The sequence below is a fragment of the Pristiophorus japonicus genome, chromosome 5 (genome assembly GCF_044704955.1).
Source record: "Pristiophorus japonicus isolate sPriJap1 chromosome 5, sPriJap1.hap1, whole genome shotgun sequence".
NCBI lineage: Eukaryota > Metazoa > Chordata > Chondrichthyes > Pristiophoridae > Pristiophorus > Pristiophorus japonicus.
The window spans coordinates 250,317,571-250,343,280 of NC_091981.1; the positions used below are offsets into that span (position 1 = coordinate 250,317,571).

The 25,710-nt window shown below is 44.7% G+C and overlaps 1 protein-coding gene across 1 annotated transcript in view; it reads left to right on the plus strand.

The window, feature by feature from the left end:
• Nucleotides 1–25,710, plus strand: part of LOC139264669 (integrin beta-1-like) — a 174,930-nt gene that overhangs the window by 95,050 nt on the left and 54,170 nt on the right. Inside the window, exons 5-8 of the mRNA XM_070881540.1 lie at nucleotides 2,387–2,557; nucleotides 2,859–3,052; nucleotides 7,865–8,020; nucleotides 13,780–13,875. Coding sequence (XP_070737641.1) covers nucleotides 2,387–2,557; nucleotides 2,859–3,052; nucleotides 7,865–8,020; nucleotides 13,780–13,875 — 617 coding nt within the window. The remainder of the gene's footprint in view (nucleotides 1–2,386; nucleotides 2,558–2,858; nucleotides 3,053–7,864; nucleotides 8,021–13,779; nucleotides 13,876–25,710) is intronic.

The following is a 25,710-nucleotide window of genomic DNA, read 5'->3' on the forward strand; positions in this document are numbered from 1 at the left end:
GTGTAAAACACTGGAATTATGACAGAGTTAACAACAGAGAGAAACGTTAACACATCTCCCAGATTGGAATAAAATAAGTGTCAAATTAGAAACCATTCGGAGATAGCTAGCTGGTAAAGTAATTCAAACTTAATTTTGAAACGTAAGAACATAAGAACATAAGAACATAAGAAATAGGAGCAGAAGTAGGCCATTTGGCCCCTCGAGCCTGCTCCGCCATTCAATAAGATCATGGCTGATCTGATCATGGACTCAGCTCCACTTCCCTGCTCGCTCCCCATAACCCTTTACTCCCTTATTGCTCAAAAATCTGTCTCTCTGCCTTAAATATATTCAATAACCCAGCCTCCACAGCTCTCTGAGGCAGAGAATTCCATAGATTTACAACCCTCTGAGAGAAGAAATTTCTCCTCATCTCAGTTTTAAATGGGCGGCCCCTTATTCTAAGACTATGCCCCCTAGTTTTAGTTTCCCCGATGAGTGGAAATATCCTCTCTGCATCCACCTTGTCGAGCCCCCTCATTATCTTATAAATTTCAATAAGATCACCACTTATTCTTCTGAACTCCAATGTGTATAGGCCCAACCTACTCAACCTATCCTCATAAGTCAACCCCCTCATCTCCGGAATCAACTAGTGAACCTTCTCTGAACAGCCTCCAATGCAAGTATATCCTTCTTTAAATACAGAGACCAAAACTGTACGCAGTACTCCAGGTGTGGCCTTACCAATACTCTGTACAGTTGTAGCAGGACATCTCTGCTTTTATACTCTATTCCCCTTGCAATGAAGGCCAACATTCCATTTGCCTTCCTGATCACTTGCTGTACCTGCATACTAACCTTTTTTTGTTTCATGCACAAGGACCCCCCAGGTCCCTCTGTACTGCAGCACTTTGCAATTTTTCTCCATTTAAATTATAATTTGCTTTTCTATTATTTCTGCCAAATGTAACAAATTGATCAGAATTTTCACTTCAGAAAAAGAAAGAAAAGGATGTGAGATGACAGAAGCTGAGGTGGTCTTCAATCATTTTGCATGTAGTATTATGATTATCTAATTCTTTGTTGAGAGCTGGTTTCGTGGAGTTTTATTGGGCTCCTCCTACCACTTTCTAAGAATTCAATAATTCACTAATGACTGAACTGTGGTGCAATTTCCTTAAATCACTCTTCTGAAAGCTCACTCTTACCCAGCCCCATTTCAACATAGTCTAAAACACATGACATGTACTGGGCATCCTGTGATGTAGATGAACTTGTGTCTAAACTTGCCACTTATTAAAGTCTGACAGTGATAACCTCCGTTTGCTGGTACTGCACAATGAAACAGATTCCTTAACACAGCACAGCGGGCTCCCAGCAGGATTCCTTCCACAAAGACTGAGGCTGCCCTTGCCTGGCTGTGAATCCCGGGAAAGGCAGGCAGGCAGTGAAAAGGGCAGAATCACCCTGAAGATGGACATATTGGCACCCTAGTAGGCCTCAGTTGGCACAGGGGCCTACACAAGGAGGTAATAGGGGCTTGAAGTGGAGGGAGAGGAGGTCATGTGATTGCCCTCAATTACCTCTCTCCCCATTAGGTGAACCGAGGATCGACATCGCCGGCTCTTGGCGTTTACCACTACCTCCCCATAGCGGCTTTGGGAAGTGGTGGTGAATGGGGTCATGAGAGGTAAATCCTCTAGGCACACAGGCCCAGTGGCGGGTGAAACGTTCAGCAATAGTCCCGGCGATTGGTGGGAAATTGTAATCAAGATGGTGAGCTGGTGGTATCAACCCCCCCACGCCTCCCCCCCCCCACGGCTCCCCACCCCCACCGCCTGCATTTTCCATCATTCTGCGCTGCAATCCGGCCTGGTTTTCGGTGGGATCGTGGAGGAGAATGCTGGCCCAGAACCCCCTTGCTCTTCTTCAAACAATGCAGTAACCCCTCCATACTTCACTGTATTCTTATAAATTTAAACCGTTTGTCTTTTTATTTCATTCATTCACAGATGTGGGTGTCACTGGCAAGGCCAGCATTTATTGCCCATCCCTAATTGCCCTTGAGAAGATGGTGGTGAGCCGCCTTCTTGAAACGCTGCAGTCCGTGTGGTGAAGGTACTCCCACAGTGCAGTTAGGGAGGGAATTCCAGGATTTTGACCCCACAATGACACAGGAACAATGATATATTTCCAAGTCAGGATGGTGTGTGACTTGGAGGGGAACTTGGAGGTGATTGTGTTCCCATGGACCTGCTGTCCTTATCCTTCGAGGCGGGAGAGGTCACAGGTTTGGGCAGTCGAAGAAGCTTTGGCGAGTTGCTGCAGTAAATCTTGTAGATGGTACTTTTATGTTTCATATTTGTGAATTTTTAGCACTAACATTTTTGTTTCTTTTCAGGAGAACCACAAACCTTTTCTGCACATTTTAAGGGAGTTGAGGATTATCCTATTGATCTCTACTATCTTGTGGATCTCTCCCTTTCCACACAGGATGACTTGGAAAAAATGAAGATGTTGGGAATTGAATTGAAGAATGAAATGTTGATGATAACATCTGATTTCAGAATTGGTGAAAAAATAAATCCTTACGTTTTGTTTTTATGATCCAGATCCTTGAAATTATATAAAAGAACATGAGTACACAACACAAAAATCAATAGATTATTTTCCCCACAGAGGTTATGCAGAGTTGACTTTTAGCAAAGTCAGTTTAATGCCATGTCTCTTAATTCATTTTTAAACTGCAGAGGTTTGAGTTTGATGGTTTGAATGACATTTTCTCGTTCCATACTTTTTAAAATTCTTCTTCTCTACTTTGTCAAATTTAGCTCTGGTAATATTTGCTCACCTGTAAATGTGTTCCCTTTTAGGGTTCGGTACCTTACAAACAAACCCTTGCACAGCTGGTGAGACATGCACAAATCAATTTAGCTTCAAAAATGTTTTACCGTTGACCGACGATGGAGCAACGTTCAACACACTTGTAGGCAAGCAGACTATTGCAGCAAGTCTGAACTCTTCTGAAGGTGGTGTTGATGCTATAATGCAGGCTGCGGTCTGTGGTGTAAGTAGTAAACACTTCAATGTTTAAATATCAGTACAATAATTGGTCAATTTTAACCTAAAATGTGGGTGTTTCTGTGATCTGCGCTTCCAGTTGGGAGCCCGATTCGACAGGCAGTGCACCTTGGAAAACACGGGTGCGCAGCCTATGATTTTAAACACAGACTGGGAGCCAGGGATGTGTGCTGTGAACAGCACTTCCCGCTGGAAGCACCGTACTGTGGTAACTCCCTTAATGTCCCAAATAGGCAGAACAACAGATCTGACTTTATCAACAGTACACCCTTTACTAGAAAGTTATCAGCTGGATCTGTAAGACTTTTAAATATCATATCATAGAAATTTACAGCACAGAAGGAAGCCAGTTGGCCAATTGTGTCTGCGCCGGCCGACCAAGAGCTACCCAGCCTAATCTCACTTTCCAGCTCTTGGTCCGCAGCTTTGTAGGTTACGGCACTTCAAGTGCATATCTAAGTACTTTTTCAATGTGGTGTGGGTTTCTGCCTTTACTATCTTTCAGACCCCCACCACTCTCTGGGTGAAAAAATTTCTCGACAAATCCCCTCTAAACCTCCTATCAATTACTTTAAATCTAATCCCCCGGGTTATTGACCTCTCTGCTAAGGGAAACAGGCCAAGTCTATCCAATCCTATCCAATCTTTCCTCATAGCTAAAATTCTCCCGTCCAGGCAATATGGAGCAGGACAAATGTTTATATTGGAAGAAGGCAAATTATTGAGGCATTTAACATTCTAAAAGGAACAGATAATCTGGATCATTGAGAGAGGCCCAATAATCAATGTTTAAATTGTAAGACAAAGTTCAAGATGCGATGCGAAAAGGTGAATTACCATTCAGATATAATTTTTTCACACAGAGGGAATGATTTTGACTTTTGGGCCACCGACCTGTGGACTGACACCCCCCTGTACCCGCAGGGCGCACTGACTGACCCCCCGTACCCGCGGGGCACACCGACTGAACTCACGTACCCATGGGGTGCACCGACTGAACTCACATACCCACGGGGTGCACTGACTGACCTCCCGTACCCGCAGTGCCCACCGACTGACCTCCTGTACCCACGGGGTGCACTGACTGACCTCCCGTACCCGCGGTGCCCACCGATTGACCACCTGTACCCACGGGGTGCCCACCGACTGACCTCTCGTACCCGCGGGGTGCACTGACTGACCTCCCGTACCCGCGGTGCTCACCGACTGACCTCCCGTACCCGCAGTGCCCACCGACTGACCTCCCGTACCTGCGGTGTCCACCGACTGACCTCCCGTACCCGCGGTGCTCACCGACTGACCTCCCGTACCCGCGGTGCTCACCCCCTGATCTCCTGTACCTGCGGGGTGCACTGACTGACGTCCTGTACCCACGGGGCACTCACCGACTGACCTCCCGTACCCGCGGTGCTCACCGACTGACTTCCCGTACCCACGGGGCGCACCCTCTGACCTCCCGTACCCGTGATGCGCTCACCAACTGACCTCCCGTACCCGCGGGGCACACTGACTGACCTCCCGTCACCCCTGGGCTCGCTGACCTACATTCTCCCGGTCCGGCAATGTCATGATTTAAAAATTCTCATCCCCCTGATCAAATCTCTCCATGGCCTCGCTCCTCCCTGTCTCTGTAACCTCCTCCAGCCTTACATACCTCTAAGAACTCTGTGTTCTTCCACCTCTGGCCTCTTCTGCAAACTCCGCTTTCATTGCCCCGCCATTGGCTGCTGTGCCTTCAGATGTCTAGACTCTAAGCTCTGGAATTCCCTCTCTAAACCTCTCCACCTCTCCCTCCTCCTTTAAAACGCTCCTTAAAACCTGCCTCTTTGATCAAGCTTTTAGTCACCCATCCTATTATCTTCTTCTTTGGCTGGCTGTCAGTTTTTGTGTGATTACGATCCTGCGATGAGCCTTGGGATGTTTTACTACGTTAAAGGCACTAAATAAATGCAAATTGTTGTTGATCAACACCACCACAAACAGATTCATTCTTGCTTATGGGATCTTGTTGTGTGCAAATTTTCTGCGGCCTTTGTCTACAAAACAACAGTGACTACACTTCAAAAAGTTGCATTGTTTGTGACATGTTTTGGGACAATTCTGAAAGACATGAGTAAAGCAGGCCTTTTCATATCCTTTTGAGGCTTTTGATCTTAATTAGTTGTCCTGCTGACAAAAGCTATATGTTTGCCTTCAGTAAATTAATTTGGGCTAATGAGCTCCTGTACATCTCCCACAGGACTTTCAAGCGGATGCGTCTCCTTTCATTTTGCGAGCTGGAATAGTAAGTGGGGCTTGCAGCTGGAGCACATTAGGGGGAATTTTAACTCTTGTGGGGCCCATAAAAATAACTCAAGACTTACCTTTGCTGAGCCTCTTCTCCTCCATCGCCCGTGGAACTGGTGGAAGCCTGAACTGCACAGGCTTCAACCAGTTCATACCTAAAATGGCAATCGGGGTCCTATTTACATCATAGAACCTTGATTTCTATATTAAAAGGGGTCTATCACCTGAATCAGGCAGGTGCTTTGGACCCATAGACACAGGCCCCGTTTAAAATGGCCCCAGCCTCAGCTCTGGTATTAACGGGGCGATAAGACCATCAACCCCTTTTTGAGGATGTTAATGCCAGAAGAAACGAGTCAAAATCAACCCCTATACGTTTTGTATAGTGTCAGGAGATCTTTTGCACTGGCATCATTGGATCAGTTTATTGGGGACATGATGCTTGCCAACGGCATTTTGTAGGCTTCCCCCATCCATTATCAAAGGCTTTCCCGTATCCAGCAAGAGAGTAAGAGGGCACTCGTTTTATGGAAGCTGCTTGGCTTGAGCTGAAAAGCGATTGTGCTTGAGGCAGCGTTGGAGGTGGTAGGTGACAGCTGTCTCCAGGAGCTTTCCCAAGAAGCTCAGTGAGCTGATGAACAGTGTTTTCTGAGGTCGTTTGAATCTTTCACTTGGTTCGTGTATCGTTGTCAGCACTGCTGACTTCCAACAAGTGGGGAGTAGCCCATCACTAGGGTTTTAGTGAAGCTGTCTGGAAACATTGCCATCATTGTGGCAGCTGTTTTGCACAGCAGGCATTTTATAATGTCATCTTCCCCCGGTGTTCTTCCACATATACTCCTTAGCTTCAGCTGGAGTTTAGAAACAGTGGTGGGTGGGCCAAGGACCTTGTGTGGCCTTCTGATCCAACATCTGCCATGTTGCTTGCATAAGCTATCCCTCGTGGTTGGAACAATTCTCATTGGGTTTTGAACAACTGCCTTGTCCTGGAAACTGTCAAATCTTTCACAGTTTCATGAATGCTATAGAAATGATACTTAAAGAGGTCAGCTTTCTCCATTGCTGTCTCTGTACTGCGGCCAAGACTATGCAGTGTAGACGTGTCTTTATTTTGCCTTTAACCTGTGCATGGAAGCGTTTAGGGGCCATAAATGGTCCCATTTGTTCATAGAGTCTCCCATTAAGAGATTCAAGATCTTGGCTTGCAGGCAGTTTTTAGCAGTTTCTGTCTCTTTGAAGCAAGTGTTTGAATGTAATCCCTCCGCTATCTGTTCTTTTAGCTTTATCGCTCTTCAGTGTGTTGCAGTATCGCAGCAGTCCTGTCGCAAAGTGCCTTTTTGATTAGCAATACTGCCTCTGCTGCTCATGTTTTAAGCATTTTCCATCTGTTTCTGGTTCATCTGTGGTTTGCGGGTCAGAAGGAGAGAGATCTTTTCAAATAAATGCAGTCTGAATGGAGGCCAGTCAGCCCTTTTGTAATTGCGGTCTAGTTCTGGGTGGTTGTAGGCGAGTGGAAAGACTTAGCATCAGCGTAACTGTTGGGTGATCGCACATCGCATTCTTCCCCAACCTCTGGCTTGAGTATTCACTGGCAATAGTTGGTGTCCCGATTGCTAGGTTGAACATGTCTTTGGAATAGAAGCTACTGCTGTAGAAAGGAGGCTCTGGGTTTTCAGAGTGCTACAACCTAGATCATGTCCAAGCCTTTTTGTCTTTGCGGACTGTTTCGATGCATACCATAGATCCCCACAGGCCACAGGTTTAAATCAATGTTCCCATTAACTTGTATCTATCTCAAGCTGTAAGTATTAGATTAAATTATCAACCAATCAGACAGCAGCATAAAACAATCCTTACCAAACTTAGGGGACCATTAGAATTCAAACAAGGCAAAGCAACAAATAAGAAACGAAAGTGCAAATAGAACTGTGGGCCGCTGTTGGCTCATAGACCATAATTTGAACAGTCTGCTGTAGAAACACATTACCTATAGAATCACTGAACCCGCTGCTCCATGGTTTGCATCAAAATCCATGCATTCAGTTAGCAAGGTACCTTGGATTAACGTGTTATCTCCAAAATGGAGGGCCTACCTGAATAGGCCTTGATTCCTGGTGGGCAGTAGGCTGATATAGTCGAGCTTTTCATGCCAGGTGGACTTTGGCTGCAACACACCAGCAGCATCAGGTACATCAGTTTGATTGATCTCCAGACTGTATGGACATGGTGTGCTGCCACTCCTTCCTTCCTATCTGATAGTGTAGAATGCTGAACCTGTCTTTGCTGGACAGGAAGTTCTCATTCACAGCTACAGTGTCATTTTTCTGTAACATTCGCAGTAATTCTCTGTTGACATGCAGAATGCTTTTCTCTAAAGCATGGCACAGACCTCTAAAATCCAATGTCCAAATTTGTCTCTGCATCCTTTCTCTTTTCCCTGCTGCCCCAAGTAAAACTGTTCTTCAAAATAAATAAACACATTTAGTTTATTTAAATCTGCTTTATCTTACAGGATAGAATCGGTTGGCGAAATGTCACTCGACTGCTTGTCTTCTACAGTAATGCAGGACTTCGCTTTGTTGAAGATGGGAAACCCAGCAGAAAGCTGCGACGTGCTGGGAGATGCCACCTCGATACTCAAGGTGTCTACACAGCAAGACGTCATCATGTAAGCTTGCTTTTGATCTTGTCAGATTCAACATAAAAATCTCCAATAGACGATACAGCTCTTTTAAGGAAAAAGCTTCCGTTGCTCTTCTGTTAAAACCTAAATCTATGTACAGTATAGATATTTCATATTGGGTTATACAGTATTAGAACCATCGTCTTCTAGAACCTTAGTTTGAGTATAGTTTGGATTGGTGTGATTCAATTACTGTCATTTAAATTGGACATTAGTCCTTAGCACAGTCTATGAATTTATCACTAATTGGTACGACTGTGTTAATATTTGTATTTGCGATGTGGCGACGCTGGCAAACCTGCATTTATTGCCCATTTGTAGTTACCCTGAGAAGGTGGATAGTGGGCCACCTTCCTGAACCACTGCAAGTCCTTGTGTTGCTGCTAGTCCTAGTGTTAGGTCAGGAACTCTGGCATATTGACCCAGCCACAATGATGAAATGGTGATATATGTCCAAGTCAGGTTGGTAGGTGACTTGAAGGGGAACTTGCAGATGATTTCCAATACATTTCCAGTATTTCAGTTTTTATTTCAGGTCACCTATGTGCATCTGAGACCACAAGCTATGACAATCTAGCATTGAACCAATCTAACCTAATGGGGGTACAGTAGCATAGTGGTTATGTTACTGGACCAATAATCCAGAAGCCGAGACTAATGATCTGGAGGTGTGAGTTCAGATCCCACCACGGCGGCTGGGGAATTTAAATTCAGTTAATTAAATAAATCTGGAATAAAAAGCTAGTGTCAATAATGGTGCCCATGAAACTACCAGATTGTCATAAGAACCCATTTGGTTCACTAATGTCCTGACCTGGTCTGGCTATGTGACTCCAGACCCACAGCACTCGTAAATGGTCTCTGAAATGGTCTAGCAAGCCACTTGGCTTTCATAGAAAGTGGCTCACCACCACCTTTTCAAGGGCAATTAGGGATGGGCAATAAAAGCTGATCTTGCCAGCGATGCCCACATCCAATAAATAATGAAAACATTGCTGGCTGTAGAATGTAGTACAGGGGATATCCTGTAAAACATCAGTACAAACATATCTTTATGATATGGAGCCGGTTTTCATTCCAGTACTCTGACAGGTCAGTGATTAGGGTTGCCAACCTTCACAATCGCCCAGGATTCTCCCGGAACAGGCGATTGATCTCTCAGGTGCTACTCTGTCAACTCTGCTTTCAACAAACTTGACAATTTGATCTTTCCACCAAGGTTGTCAACCCTCCCAGATTGTCCAGGAGTCTCTGGGAATTGAGGGTTTCTCGCCTGGGCAGTGCTGTTAGCAACCCGAGGGAGAAGTTTGCATTCACAGATTGTGGAATTCGCTCCTGCATGCCACAGCGGTCCTGACTTTTAATTCCCGCCCCCACTGTCATACCTGCACGAGGAGACTCTTTGACTGTCTCAGCCATTCCCCGCCTCCCAGAAGCGACCTGGAATTTCTTTGTAGCTGGTCCCATCCCGTGACCCCGTGACTTTGCCCTTCCAATGAAGTTACGGCATCGAGCTAAACCAGCCAAGAGGAAATTCTCTGCCTGAGAATTTCAACTCTCTTCTCTCTTCTCTGTCTACTAACCAGTCCAGCCTGCAACATTCATGATTGGACAATTGGGATCCAGGTTTGAATCAATAAGAGCAGGGGGAGGAGGGCAAGCAGACCATGTGTCCTTTAAATGTGAACTGGTCTCTGGTGACTGAAACATAGAAACATAGAAAATAGGTGCAGGAGTAGGCCATTCGGCCCTTCTAGCCTGCACCGCCATTCAATGAGTTCATGGCTGAACATGCAACTTCAGTACCCCATTCCTGCTTTCTCGCCATACCCCTTGATCCCCCTAGTAGTAAGGACTTCATCTAACTCCTTTTTGAATATATTTAGTGAATTGGCCTCAACAACTTTCTGTGGTAGAGAATTCCACAGGTTCACCACTCTCTGGGTGAAGAAGTTTCTCCTCATCTCGATCCTAAATGGCTTACCCCTTATCCTTAGACTGTGACCCCTGGTTTTGGACTTCCCCAACATTGGGAACATTCTTCCTGCATGTAACCTGTCTAAACGCATCAGAATTTTAAACGTTTCTATGAGGTCCCCTCTCATTCTTCTGAACTCCAGTGAATACAAGCCCAGTTGATCCAGTCTTTCTTGATAGGTCAGTCCCGCCATCCCGGGAATCAGTCTGGTGAACCTTCGCTGCACTTTCTCAATAGCAAGAATGTCCTTCCTCAGGTTAGGAGACCAAAACTGTACACGATACTCCAGGTGTGGCCTCACCAAGGCCCTGTACAACTATAGCAACACCTCCCTGCCCCTGTACTCAAATCCCCTCGCTATGAAGGCCAACATGCCATTTGCTTTCTTAACCGCCTGCTGTACCTGCATGCCAACCTTCAATGACTGATGTACCATGACACCCAGGTCTCGTTGCACCTCCCCTTTTCCTAATCTGTCACCATTCAGATAATAGTCTGTCTCTCTGTTTTTACCACCAAAGTGGATAACCTCACATTTATCCACATTATACTTCATCTGCCATGCATTTGCCCACTCACCTAACCTATCCAAGTCGCTCTGCAGCCTCATAGCATCCTCCTCGCAGCTCACACTGCCACCCAACTTAGTGTCATCCGCAAATTTGGAGATACTACATTTAATCCCCTCGTCTAAATCATTAATGTACAGTGTAAACAGCTCGGGCCCCAGCACAGAACCTTGCGGTACCCCACTAGTCACTGCCTGCCATTCTGAAAAGTATCCATTTACTCCTACTCTTTGCTTCCTGTCTGACAACCAGTTCTCAATCCATGTCAGCACACTACCCCCAATCCCATGTGCTTTAACTTTGCACATTAATCTCTTGCGTGGGACCTTATCGAAAGCCTTCTGAAAGTCCAAATATACCACATCAACTGGTTCTCCCTTGTCCACTCTACTGGAAACATCCTCAAAAAATTCTAGAAGATTTGTCAAGCATGATTTCCCTTTCACAAATCCATGCTGACTTGGATGTATCATGTCACCTCTTTCCAAATGCGCTGCTATGACATCCTTAATAATTGATTCCATCATTTTACCCACTACCGATGTCAGGCTGACCGGTCTATAATTCCCTGTTTTCTCTCTCCCTCCTTTTTTAAAAAGTGGGATTACATTGGCTACCCTCCACTCGATAGGAACTGATCCAGAGTCAATGGAATGTTGGAAAATGACTGTCAATGCATCCGCTATTTCCAAGGCCACCTCCTTAAGTACTCTGGGATGCAGTCCATCAGGCCCTGGGGATTTATCGGCCTTCAATCCCATCAATTTCCCCAACACAATTTCCCGACTAATAAGGATTTCCCTCAGTTCCTCCTCCTTACTAGACCCTCTGACCCCTTTTATATCCGGAAGGTTGTTTGTGTCCTCCTTAGTGAATACCAAACCAAAGTACTTGTTCAATTGGTCTGCCATTTCTTTGTTCCCCGTTATGACTTCCCCTGATTCTGACTGCAGGGGACCTACGTTTGTCTTTACTAACCTTTTTCTCTTTACATACCTATAGAAACTTTTGCAATCCGTCTTAGTGTTCCCTGCAAGCTTCTTCTTGTACTCCATTTTCCCTGCCCTAATCAAACCCTTTGTCCTCCTCTGCTGAGTTTTAAATTTCTCCCAGTCCCCGGGTTCGCTGCTATTTCTGGCCAATTTATATGCCGCTTTCTTGGCTTTAATACTATCCCTGATTTCCCTTGATAGCCACGGTTGAGCCACCTTCCCTTTTTTATTTTTACGCCAGACAGGAATGTAGAATCGTTGTAGTTCATCCATGCGGTCTCTAAATGTCTGCCATTGCCCATCCACAGTCAATGCCTTAAGTATCATTCGCCAATCTATCCTAGCCAATTCACGCCTCATACCTTCAAAGTTACCCTTCTTTAAGTTCTGGACCATGGTCTCTGAATTAACTGTTTCATTCTCCATCCTAATGCAGAATTCCACCATATTATGGTCACTCTTTCCCAAGGGGCCTCGCACAACGAGATTGCTAATTAATCCTCTCTCATTACACACCACCCAGTCTAAGATGGCCTCCCCGCTAGTTGGTTCCTCGACATATTGGTCTAGAAAACCATCCCTTATGCACTCCAGGAAATCCTCCTCCACCGTATTGCTTCCAGTTTAGTTAGCCCAATTTATGTGCATATTAAAGTCACCCATTATAACTGCTGCACCCTTATTGCATGCACCCCTAATTTCCTGTTTGATGCCCTCCCCAACATCACTACTACTGTTTGGAGGTCTGTACACAACTCCCACTAACGTTTTTTGCCCTTTGGTGATCTGCAGCTCTACCCATATAGATTCCACATCATCCAAGCTAATGTCCTTCCTAACTATTGCATTAATCTCCTCCTTAACCAGCAATGCTACCCCACCTCCTTTTCCTTTTATTCTATCCTTCCTGAATGTTGAATACCCCTGAATGTTGAGTTCCCAGCCCTGATCAACCTGGAGCCACGTCTCTGTAATCCCAATCACATCATATTTGTTAATATCTATTTGCACAGTTAATTCATCCACCTTATTACGGATACTCCTTGCATTAAGACACAAAGCCTTCAGGCTTGTTTTTTTAACACCCTTTGTCCTTTTAGAATTTTGCTGTACAGTGGCCCTTTTTGTTCTTTGCCTTGGGTTTCTCTGCCCTTCACTTTTCCTCATCTCCTTTCTGTCTTTTGCTTTTGTCTCCTTTTTGTTTCCCTCTGTCTCCCTGCATTGGTTCCCATCCCTGCCATATTAGTTTAAGGAGGGAAGGATGGAGAGGAGCCACCAGCCGCAGTCCCTTGCTGGATGAACCCAGCAGGTGGGGCGCGGGGGGGGGGGGGCAGTTCATGTCAGCCTGTCCTGTGCTCTGTTGTATAATGTGTTTTATTAACGGAGTCAGGCAGCTTTGGTGGCTCTCCCTGAGGACTGTGCTGCATCTCCCGGAAGCTGGGTTTCTGCGGTGGGGTGTGGGACTCAGTGAATTGATTTAGTTTTGGTTTTACTTATTCTTTTTATAGCTTGCCATGTATTGCACAAAAACTTAGTTAGAAGTTACTTATAGCGAAGATGTTTCATCGAAACTTTGGAATTTACTTGGTGTTTCTCATTATGGCCGATGCTGTCGAAACATCACAGGAGCAGTCTTTGTTTAAACAATTCTTATCCTAAATCATTCTAATGTTTTTCTGTTCTTCCTTGATTTATAAGTCATGTCGTTATTTATCTCACTGAAATCTTTGTATTCTACAAATCAAAAAGATAAATATTTTATTTGGTGCCTGGTGAGACTGAGACACTCAACTGAAGTAAATGCACTAACACATGCAAACAGTAGGCATTTGTCATGTGGTCAAATGTCATGTGATCAACTGTCAGGTGACTGAATGCTGCGCGATCAAACATCATGTGATAAAATATCACATGATCAAACCTCCAGGAACATGTCCAACCAGTGTTGGCAACCCTGCCAGTGTTGCAGCTGGATCCAGTGTGTCTTCTCAGTGTTGAATCGGTAAGATGTTTCCCAGCCCTGTGAGATGTGGTATAACAGATTTGCATAGAAATTTAATTGTAGAAATCAAAATGTTGTATAGGTTGGGAATTGGTCTAATGTGGTCACGTTGAACAAATATTGATATTAGAGTTGGTGTTGTGCATTTTGGATTTTTGAGATTTTGCAATCACGCAAATTGGAAAACTTTTTTTTATTTACAGAATCATCCACCCTTTGCTCATTTGGCACAAAAACTGAATGACAATAAAATCCAGCCTTTTTTTGCTGTTAAAGAAGAGTTCAAGGATGTTTACAAGGTAAAAAAACCTAGATTTACTGGCTCACTTTCTTCACTTGTTTGATGGAACGAAACTGACGGGCCTATAAAATTGCTCGGGGTTGCACTGTGTCCCATCCCTGTCATTCTGTGCCCCCTCCCCATTTCCTTGGAGCTGGTTCCAATAGAGACTGAGCGTATCTGCCCATATGTAGAGGGCGCATCCAAACTACATGTAAAAGAGGGAAATACATCCTCCGACACATTGCCCAGCATTTGCATCATTAGAACGCGACATGCAAGGGCTGCCTTGTTATCCAGAATTCAAAGTTGGTGGAAGGTGCACAGACTTCCTGAAGAAATTATTAAAATTTAGAAAAGAATTTGGCTCATTTGACTGACAGCTTGGAAGCTGCCATCATCCCTGTGACCGTTGCACATCAGCCACCACAAGGGCTTGACAGAGCTAGGCCTTTCTCCAGTGGCAAGGATTAACCAGGATGACTGGAGACCTGCTCTGCTGTGGAAACCTGCAAAACTGTTATTGTCAGCAGTTTGTGTAATTGTACTTGTACATCCATGTCTTATGTTATGGGATCGTAGAATGGGAACCATTGGGTGACTGTTTCTGCCTATTTTGACATGTGCTGGAGTGGTTAAGAGGCTGCTTGGCTTGGGGAAACATTGAAATCTATTGACATACGGGCACAAAAAAAGCAGGCTCTAGATAATATAATGAGTGATTCAATGTATATAAGACAGACAGAAAGTATTGTATATTAGAACGTTCTCGGAGAAAGACTGGGGCGCACATGTGTTACCACAAGGCCATTCCAGATTGATCACCTCGCGATCATGTTGACAGGTTGTATCTTTCTTCAACTGACTATTCTATGGGCTAGAATTTGGTGAAAAACCGCCACCTTTGGTATACCACCCAAAAAAACGCTAAGATTATTAAATTAAGGCCAGCAGAAAATTAATCAAAAAATCAAAAAAAATCCGCCCAGTGGGAAATATTGGTGTTCTACACGGATTCTTGGCAGAAATTAAGACCGAGGCTGTAAGTTGGGCTGAGGTAAAACACAAAAAATATTTTTCAATAAAACAAAAAATAAAAAATAGGAAAACATTCTCAGGACCCTTTTCCACTGAATCGCTGCAGAAGAATAAAAAAAAAAATTAACTTTTTGCTGGGCTTCATACATACCGCCGAGCTCCAGCTGGTTTCTCGTGGGCGTTTTTTTTCTACTCACCTACGGGTCACCGCTATGACCAAACTTGGGGGTCGCGGTTTTTTGGCGGTGCACGCCGACGGTCCGCTCCCCAGCGGTATTTCAAAACCGCCGGCGAAACTCTTCAATGAAATTCCCGCCGGGTGGTTTTCCGCCAAAAACGAAGAATACCACTGAAAAACCCGGCAGAAATGCTCACCAAATTCCAGCCCTATAAGTCCAACCTTTGTATCTTAACTTCTTTACTTGTATTCTAACTTCTTTTCCAACTGTAATAAGCGCTCTCTAGTCTTTAAGGAGCAAAGAACAAATCTGATATAAATTACTCACAGAATCCATTAGTATAATTTAAAAGTAATTTCAGGAAGTGAGTGGATTTATGCATATAATCCAATATTTGCTTTGTTTTGGGAGTAGGTTACACAAATGTGAAGTCCAATTTTATTATATAATAGACTCTAAACTATGTATTTACTATTTCTAAATGAAATCACTACCTTGTACAAAACAAACAATATTGGCTTCTATCAATTTGAGCCAGCAATTCAACAGATTCAGACCACTGCATTGCAGACTTAACAAGTTTTACTGAAAATTCCTTTATGGATTGCTGTCTGCTTTGTATGGTATTTTTTCCTGTAGCAATTAATGAAACAGTCACTGCAGCCTGAGTCACTGATAGAGTGGATGTTGCTGTCTGATTTTAAAATTCAGCTTTGCTAACATTTCTTTTGTGAGATTGCAAGTGCTTCTATATAGTAAACATAATACATATAGCTTAAAACGTCTTACATCTCTATCTATTTTTCCAGTTCTGACAAAAGGTCATCGACCTGAAACATTAACTTTGTTTCTCTTTCCACAGATGCTGGCTGATCTGCTGAGTATTTCCAGCAGCTTTTGTTTATATTTCAAATTTCCAGCATCTGCATTATTTTGCCTTTGTAATATAGTTAGTTGCATTTTCAACTCGCATTCCATTTTGGAAGTCAAGTGTTGTTAAACTACACTGTCTGCTATCTAAATTCTTTGGCATTTGAATGTACATCCAATGTACTCCAGCTTTTGTCATACATAACTGGGAGAAATAGCCAATAATTTTTATTATTTAATGTAGCTCTAATTGTAAATAAGTAAATAGTTTCCTTTCGTGAAATAATTTAGTAAATTGTTGTATCAGAAATAGTTTATGTTACCTGTTTCTGAAAGTATTTAAACAGTGCTGCATTCTTCAGGTTGTAGCTAGTTGGACTTTTAAGGCAGAAAAAACTACAGTTCTTACTTGGAGGGGGCAGGGTTAAGGGAACAATCCTTCAGTGAACATAACAGCAAAGATTTTTTGTCAACTGACAAGTAGGAGGATAAAAGAAGGAATGCAACTTTAATAAAGAATTCAAATATGGCAATAAAAAGTTAAAAGCTAAGCTTTATGCTAAATGGCAGAATTAACTACTGCAATTAGAAACATATAAGAAACATGAGAAATAGGAACAGGAGTAGGCCATATGGCCCCTCGTGCCCGCTCCGCCATTCAATAACATCATGGCTGATCATCGACCTCAACTCCATTTTCCCACCTGATCTCCATATCTCTTAATTTGCCGAGACTTCAAAAACCTATCTATCTTGGCCTTGAATATACTCAACGATTCAGCATCCACAGCCCTCGGGGGCAGAGGATTCCAAAGATTCACAACCCTCTGAGTGAAGAAATTCCATCTTATCTTGGTCTTAAATGGCCAGCCCCTTATCCTGAGACTATGCCCCCGAGTTCTAGACACTCCAGCCAGGAGTAAGTGATTACCTGGTGATTGGTGAGTAATTTTTCTTTTTCTTTTCCTTTATCAGTAGGTAACCCTTATCATTGTTGTTGCCAAATTAAGTTAATCTAGGGGTTAAGTCATGGCAGGAGAGCTCGGACACGTGTCATGCTCCTCCTGTGCTATGTGGGAACTCGGGGACGCTTCCAGTGTCCCTGGTGACGAAATGTGCGGGAAGTGTGTCCTGCTGCAGCTCCTGACAGACTGCATTGCAGCACTGGAGCTGCGGATGGATTCACTCTGGAGCATCCGCGATGCAGAGGATGTCGTGAATAGCACGTTTAGTGAGTTGGTCTTACCGCAGGTAAAGGTTACACAGACAGATAGGGAATGGGGGACCAACAGGAAGAGCAGTGGAAGGAAGGTAGTGCAGGGGTCCCCTGCGGTCATCCCCCTCCAAAACAGATACACTGCTCTGGGTACTGCTGGGGGGGTGAATCATCAAGGGAGGGCAGCAGCAGCCAAGTCCATGGCAGCGTGGGTGGCTCTGCTGCACAGGAGGGCAGGAAAAAGAGTGGGAGAGCTATAGTGGTAGGGGATTCAATTGTAAGGGGAATAGTTAGGCGTTTCTGCGGCCGCAATCGAGACTCCAGGATGGTATGTTGCCTCCCTGGTGCAAAGGTCAAGGATGTCTCAGAGCGGTTGCAGGACATTTTGGAGGGGAGGGTGAACAGCCAGTTGTCGTGGTGCATATAGGTACCAACAATATAGGTAAAAAATGGGATGAGGTTCTACAAGCTGAATTTAGGGAGCTAGGAGTTAAATTAAAAAGTAGGATCTCAAAGGTGGTAATCTCAGGATTGCTACCAGTGCCACATGCTAGTCAGAGTAGGAATCGGAGGATAGCTCAGATGAATACTTGGCTTGAGAAGTGGTGCAGAAGGGAGGATTTCAAATTTCTGCGACATTGGAACCAGTTCTGGGGGAGGTGGCATCAGTACAAACCGGACGGTCTGCACCTGGGCAGGACAGGAACCAATGTCCTAGGGGGAGTGTTTGCTAGTGCTGTTGGGAAGGGGTTAAACTAATATGGCAGGGGGATGGGAACCTACGCAGGGAGACAGAGAGAAATAGAATGGGGCAGAAGCAAAATATAGAAAGGAGAATAGTAAAAGTGGAGGACAGAGAAACCCAAGGCAAAAAGCAAAAAGGGCCACATTACAGCAAAATTCTAAAGGGGCAAAGTGTGTTAAAAAGACAAGCCTGAAGGCTCTGTGCCTCAATGCAAAGAGTATTCATAAGAACATAAGAATTAGGAACAGGAGTAGGCCATCCAGCCCCTCGAGCCTGCTCCGCCATTCAACAAGATCATGGCTGATCTGGCCGTGGACTCAGCTCCACTTACCCGCCTGCTCCCCATAACCCTTAATTCCCTTATTGGTTAAAAATCTATCTATCTGTGATTTGAATTCATTCAATGAGCTAGCCTCAACTGCTCCCTTGGGCAGAGAATTCCACAGATTCACAACCCTCTGGGAGAAGAAATTCCTTCTCAACTCAGTTTTAAATTGGCTCCCCCATATTTTGAGGCTGTGCCCCCTAGTTCTAGTCTCCCCGACCAGTGGAAACAACCTCTCTGCCTCTATCTATCCCTTTCAGTATTTTAAATGCTTCTATCCTTCTGAACTCCAACGAGTAAAGACCCAGTCTACTCAATCTATCATCATAAGGTAACCCCCTCATCTCCGGAATCAGCCGAGTGAATCATCTCTGTATCCCCTCCAAAGCTAGTATATCCTTCCTTAAGTAAGGTGACCAAAACTGCATGCAGTACTCCAGGTACGACCTCACCAATACCCTGTACAGTTGTAGCAGGACCTCCCTGCTTTTGTACTCCATCCCTCTCGCAATGAAGGCCAACATTCCATTCACCTTCCTGATTACCTGCTGCACCTGCAAACTAACTTTTTGGGATTCATGCACAAGGACCCCCAGGGCCCTCTGCACCGCAGCATGTTGTAATTTCTCCCCATTCAAATAATATTCCCCTTTACTGTTTTTTTTTCCCAAGGTGGATGACCCCACATTTTCCAACATTGTATTCCATCTGCCAAACCTTAGCCCATTCGCTTAACCTATCTAAATCTCTTTGCAGCCTCTCTGTCCTCTACACAACCCGCTTTCCCACTAATCTTTGTGTCATCTGCAAATTTTGTTACACTACACTCTGTCCCCTCTTCCAGGTCATCTATGTATATTGTAAACAGTTGTGGTCCCAGCACCGATCCTTGTGGCACACCACTAACTACCGATTTCCAACCCGAAAAGGACCCATTTATCCCGACTTTCTGCTTTCGGTTAGCCAGCCAATTCTCGATCCATGCTAATACATTTCCTCTGACTCCGCGTACCTTTATCTTCTGCAGTAACCTTTTGTGTGGCACCTTATCGAATGCCTTTTGGAAATCTAAATACACCACATCCATCGGTACACCTCTATCCACCATGCTCATTATATCCTCAAAGATTTCCAGTAAATTAGTTAAACATGATGTCCCCTTCATGAATCCATGTTGTGTCTGCTTGATTGCACTATTCCAATCTAGTTGTCCCGCTATTTCTTCCTTAATGATAGCGTCAAGCATTTTCTCCACTACAGATGTTAAACTAACCGGCCTATAGTTACCTGCCTTTTGTCTGCCCCCTTTTTTTAAACAGAGGCGTTACATTAGCTGCTTTCCAATCCGCTGGTACCTCCCCAGAGTCCAGAGAATTTTGGTAGATTATAACGAATGCATCTGCTATAACTTCCGCCATCTCTTTTAATACCCTGGGATGCATTTCATCAGGACCAGGGGACTTGTCTACCTTGAGTCCCATTAGCCTGTCCAGCACTACCTCCCGAGTGATAGTGATTGTCTCAAGGTCCTCCCTTCCCACATTCCCGTGACCAGCAATTTCTGGCATGGTTTTTGTGTCTTCCACTGTGAAGACCGAAGCAAAATAATTGTTTAAGGTCTCAGCCATTTCCACATTTCCCATTATTAAATCCCCCTTCTCATCTTCTAAGGGACCAACATTTACTTTAGTCACTCTTTTCCGTTTTATATATCTGTAAAAGCTTTTACTATCTGTTTTTATGTTTTGCACAAGTTTACTTTCATAATCTATCTATCTTTTCTTTATTGCTTTCTTAGTCATTCTTTGCTGTCATTTAAAATGTTCCCAATCTTCTAGTTTCCCACTAACCTTGGCCACCTTATACGCATTGGTTTTTAATTTGATACTCTCCTTTATTTCCTTGGTTATCCATGGCTGGTTATCCCTTCTCTTACTGCCCTTCTTTTTCACTGGAATATATTTTTGTTGAGCACTATGAAAGAGCTCAAGCCACGCATTCATCTGAGCTATCCTGCGATTCCTACTCTGACTAGCACGTGGCACTGGTAGCAATCCCGAGATTGCTACTTTTGAGGTCCTACTTTTTAATTTAGCTCCTAGCTCCTTAAATTCTTCTCGTAGGACCTCATCCTTTTTTTACCCATATCGTTGGTACCAATGTGCACCACGACAACTGACTGTTCACCCTCCCTTTTCAGAATGTCCTGCACCCGCTCCGAGACATCCTTGACCCTTGCACCAGGGAGGCAACATACCATCCTGGAGTCTTGGTTGCGGCCGCAGAAACGCCTAACTATTCCCCTTATAATTGAATCCCCTATCACTATCGCTCTCCCACTCTTTTTCCTGCCCTCCTGTGCAGCAGAGCCAGCCATAGTGCCATGAACTTGGCTGCTGCTGCCCTCCCCTGATCAATCATCCCCCTCAACAGTACCCAGAGCAATGTATCTGTTTTGGAGGGGGATGACAGCAGGGGACCCCTGCACTACCTTCCTGCTCTTCCTGCTGGCCTTCCATTCCCTATCTGGCTGTGGACCCTTCACCTGCGGTAAGACCAACTCGCTACACGTGCTATTCACATCATTCTCAGCATCGTGGATGCTCCAGAGTGAACCCACCCTCAGCTCCAATTCTGCAACACGGTTTGTCAGGAGCTGGAGGCGGATACACTTCCCGCACACGTAGTCGTCAGGGACAGTCGGAAGTGTCCCTGAGTTCCCACATGCTTCAGGAGGAGCATATCACGTGACCGAGCTCTCCTGCCATGACTTAACCCTTAGATACACTTAAATTGGCAACAACAATGCTAAAGTTTACTCACTGTTATGGAAGAGAAAAAAGAAAAACTACTCACCAATCACCAGCCAATCACTTACCTCCTTGGCTATGACTTCACCTTTCTATTTCTTTCTACTTATTTTTGCCTTCTCCCTGTAGCTGCACAAGCACGCCTCAGCGACGCAATTCCTCGACACTGCTCCCCGGACTCCCTGCTGTGCCTTTTATAGGCCTCTTGCCGAAGTCCCGACTGACTCTCCATGCACCTCCTCGACGCTCATAATAAGGTGGACAAATTAACTGCACAGGCAGCAATCAATGAATATGATATAATTGGCAACACGGAGACATGGCTCCAGGGTGACCAAGGCTGGGAACTCAACATCCAGGGATATTCAACGTTCAGGAAGGATAGACAGAAAGGAAAAGGAGGTGGGGTAGTGTTGCTGGTTAAAGAGAAATTAACGCAATAGTAAGGAAGGACATTAGCTTGGATGATGTGGAATCTGTATGAGTGGAACTGCGGAATACCAAAGGGCAGAAAACACTTGTGGGAGTCATGTACAGACTACCAAACAGTAGTAGTGAGGTTGGGGACAGCATCAAACAAGAAATTAGGGATGCGTGCAGTAAAGGTATGGCAGTTATCAAGGGCGACTTTAATATACATATAGATTGGGCTAACCAAACTGGTAGCAATACGGTGGAGGAGGATTTCCTGGAGTGTATTAGGAATGGTTTTCTAAACCAATATGTCGAGGAACCAACTAGAGGACTGGCCATCCTAGACTGGGTGATGTGTAATGAGAAAGGACTAATGTGCAATCTTGTTGTGCGAGGCCCCTTGGGGAAGAGTGACCATAATATGGTAGAATTTTTTATTAAGATGGAGAGTGACACAGTTAATTCAGAGACTAGGGTCCTGAACTTAAGAAAAGGTAACATCGATGGTATGAGACGTGAATTGGCTCATATAGAGTGGCGAATGATACTTAAAGGGTTGACGGTGGATAGGTGATGGCAAACATTTAAAGATGACATGGGATGAACTTCAACAATTGTACATCCCTGTCTGGCATAAAAATAAAACGGGGAAGGTGGCTCAACTGTGGCTAACGAGGGAAATTAAGGATAGTGTTAAATCCAAGGAAGAGGCATATAAATTGGTCAGAAAAAGCAGCAAACCTGAGGACTGGGAGAAATTTAGAATTCAGCAGAGGAGGACTAAGGTTTAATTAGGAGGGGGAAAATAGAGTATGAGAGGAAGTTTGCTGGGAACATAAAAACTGACAGCAAAAACTTCTATAGATATGTGAAGATACAAAGATTAGTGAAGACAAACGTAGGTCTCTTGCAGTCAGAATCAGGTGAATTTATAATGGGGAACAAAGAAATGGCAGACGGGTTGAACAAATGCTTTGGTTCTGTCTTCACGAAGGAAGACACAAATAACCTTCCGGAAATACTAGGGGACCGAGGATCTAGTGAGAAGGAGGAACTGAAGGAAATCCTTATTAGGCGGGAAATTGTGTTAGGGAAATTGATGGGATTGAAGGCTGATAAGTCCCCGCGGCCTGATAGTCTGCATCCCAGAGTACTTAAGGAAGTCGGCCTAGAAATAGTGGATGCATTGGTGATCATTTTCCAACAGTCTATCGACTCTGGATCAGTTCCTATGGACTAGAGGGTAGCTAATTAACACCACTTTTTTAAAAAAGAGGGAGGGAGAAAACAGGTAATTATAGATCGGTTAGCCTGACATTGGTAGTGGGGAAAGTGTTGGAATCAGTTATTAAAGATGAAATAGCAGCACATTTGGAAAGCTGACAGGATCGGTCCAAGTCAACATGGATTATGAAAGGGAATTAAGCTTGACAAATCTTCTCGAATTTTTTGAGGATGTAACTCGTAGAGTGGACAAGGGAGAACCAGTGGATGTGGTGTTTTTGGACTTTCAAAAGGCCTTTGACAAGGTCCCACACAGGAGATTGGTGTGCAAAATTAAAGCACATGATATTGGCGGTAATGTACTGACGTGGATAGAGAACTGGTTGGCAGACAGGATGCAGAGAGTCGGGATAAATGGGTCCTTTTCAGAATGGCAGGCAGTGACTAGTGGGGTGCCGCAGGGCTCAGTGCTGGGGCCACAGCTATTTACAATATACATTAATGATTTAGATGAAGGAATTGAGTGTAATATCTCCAAGTTTGCAGATGTCACTAAGCTGGGTGGTAGTGTGAGCTGTGAGGAGGTCGCTAAGAGGCTGCAGGGTGACTTGGACAGGTTAGATGAGTGGGCAAATGCATGGCAGATGCAGTATAATGTGGATAAATGTGAGGTTATCCACTTTGGGGGCAAAAACATGAAGGCAGAATATTATTTGAATGGCGGCAGATTTGGAAAAGGGGAGGTGCAACGAGACCTGGGTGTCATGGTACATCAGTCATTGAAAGTTGGCATGCAGGTACAGCAGGCTGAAGAAGGCAAATGGTATGTTGGCCTTCATACCTAGGGGATTTGAGTATACGAGCAGGGAGGTCTTACTGCAGTTGTACAGGGCCTTGGTGAGGCCTCACCTGGAATATTGTGTTCAGTTTTGGTCTCCTAATCTGAGGAAGGACGTTCTTGTGCAGCGAAGGTTCACCAGACTGATTCCCGGGATGGCAAGATTGACATATGAGGAAGACTGGATCGACTGGACCTGTATTCACTGGAGTTTAGAAGGATGAGAGGGGATCTCATAGAAACATATAAAATTCTGACGGACTGGACAGGTTAGATGCAGGAAGAATGTCCCCGATGTTGGGGAAGTCCAGAATCATAGGACACAGTCTAAGGATAAGGGGTAAGCCATTTAGGACTGAGATGAGGAGAAACTTCTTCACTCAGAGAGTTGTTAACCTGTGGAATTCCCTACCGCAGAGAGTTGTTGATGCCAGTTCATTGGATATATTCAAGAGGGAGTTAGATGTGGCCCTTATGGCTAAAGGGATCAAGGGGTATAGAGAGAAAGCAGGAAAATTGTCCTGAGGTGAATGATCAGCCATGATCTTATTGAATGGTGGGGCAGGCTCGAAGGGCAGAATGGCCTACTCCTGCACCTATTTTCTATGTTTCTATGTTTACCCTGTGAAACCCCTTCAGAATCTTGTATGTTTCAATGAGATCACCTCTTATTCTTCTAAACTCCAGAGCGTGAAGGCCCATTTCACACAATCTCTCATCATAGGACAGCCCTCTCATCCCAGGAATCAATATAGTGAACCTCGTTGTACCCACTCTAAGGAGTCATATCTTCGAGTTTTCCTTGGATTTGTAGCTGTTTCCAAAAACAGAGAAGCTCTCAAAGTCTCTCTGTCGGCTGGCTGAATCCTTCACCAACCAAAAATTTCAGCTTTGTATTATCCGATTAGCTCCCATTCCCGTCGCCAAATGTCATATCTTAGAGAACATACGCATTACACAGCCTGTAAAATGGCTGCAGGTTGCGGTGACCCCTGACCAGCTGGGCAGGTGACCTGCTCTTTATTAACAACACTAGCTGCAGTAACACAGGTATCCACAGTGGAGCTACAGACATTACATAAGGCAAGTATGTCCTTCCTTAGATAAGGAGACCACAACTGTGCACAGTACTCTTGGTGTGGTTTCACCAAGGCCCTGTACATTTGTAGCAATTCTTCCTTACTCTTATACTCCAAACTCCTTGCAGTAAAGGCCAACATGCCATTTGCCTTCCTGATTGCTTGTTGTACCTGCAGGCTAGCTTTCTGTGTTTCTTGCATGAAGACACCCAAATCTCTCTGAACACCAACATTTAAAAGGTTCTCACCATTTCAAAAGTATTCTGTTTTTCTATTCTTCCTAGAAAGTGAATAACCTCATATTTCCTCACATTGGGCCCCAAGTTTCTACAGGATAAAAAACGGGCGCCCCTCCGAGCTGGGCGCCCATTTTTCACGACTAAAACGGCGCCAGAAAAAAAACGCGCTATTCTCGAGCGCTCTGCAGCTCCTTGTCTGTTTGGCGCGCCGCCCAGGGGGGCGGAGCCTACACTCGCGCCGATTTTGTAAGTGGGAGGGGGCGGGTACTATTTAAATTGGCTTTTTTCCTGCCAGCAACACTGCGCGTGCGCGTTGGAGCGTTTGCGCATGCTCAGTGTGACAAAAACATTGGCACTCGGCCATTTTTGTAGTTCTTTGTAGCTGTTTAATTTTTGAACATTTTTTTTATAAAACCACATTGCCATCAGCACATCAGCACTGAGGCTTCCCTTCTCACTGTCTCCTTCCCCTCCCTCCCCTCCGCGGCAACAAGCCGCTGTCTCCTTCCCCTCCCTCCCCTGCGCGGCAACAAGCCACTGTCTCCTTCCCCTCCCTCCCCTGCGCGGCAACAAGCCGCTGTCTCCTTCCCCTCCCTCCCCTGCGCGGCAACAAGCCGCTGTCTCCTTCCCCTCCCTCCCCTGCGCGGCAGCAAGCCGCTGTCTCCTTCCCCTCCCTCCCCTCCTTCCCCTCCCTCCCCTGCTCGGCAACAAACGGCGGTTTCCTTCGAACGATGGCTGAAGCACTTTCACACAGGTAGGAAGATGGTTTATTTAATCTTTTCTTTGCTTATAAATGTTTATTCAGGTTGGATTTATTTGTATAATATTTGTAAAAGTATAAATAAGGATTGATTGTAGAATTTAATGAGTTCCCTTT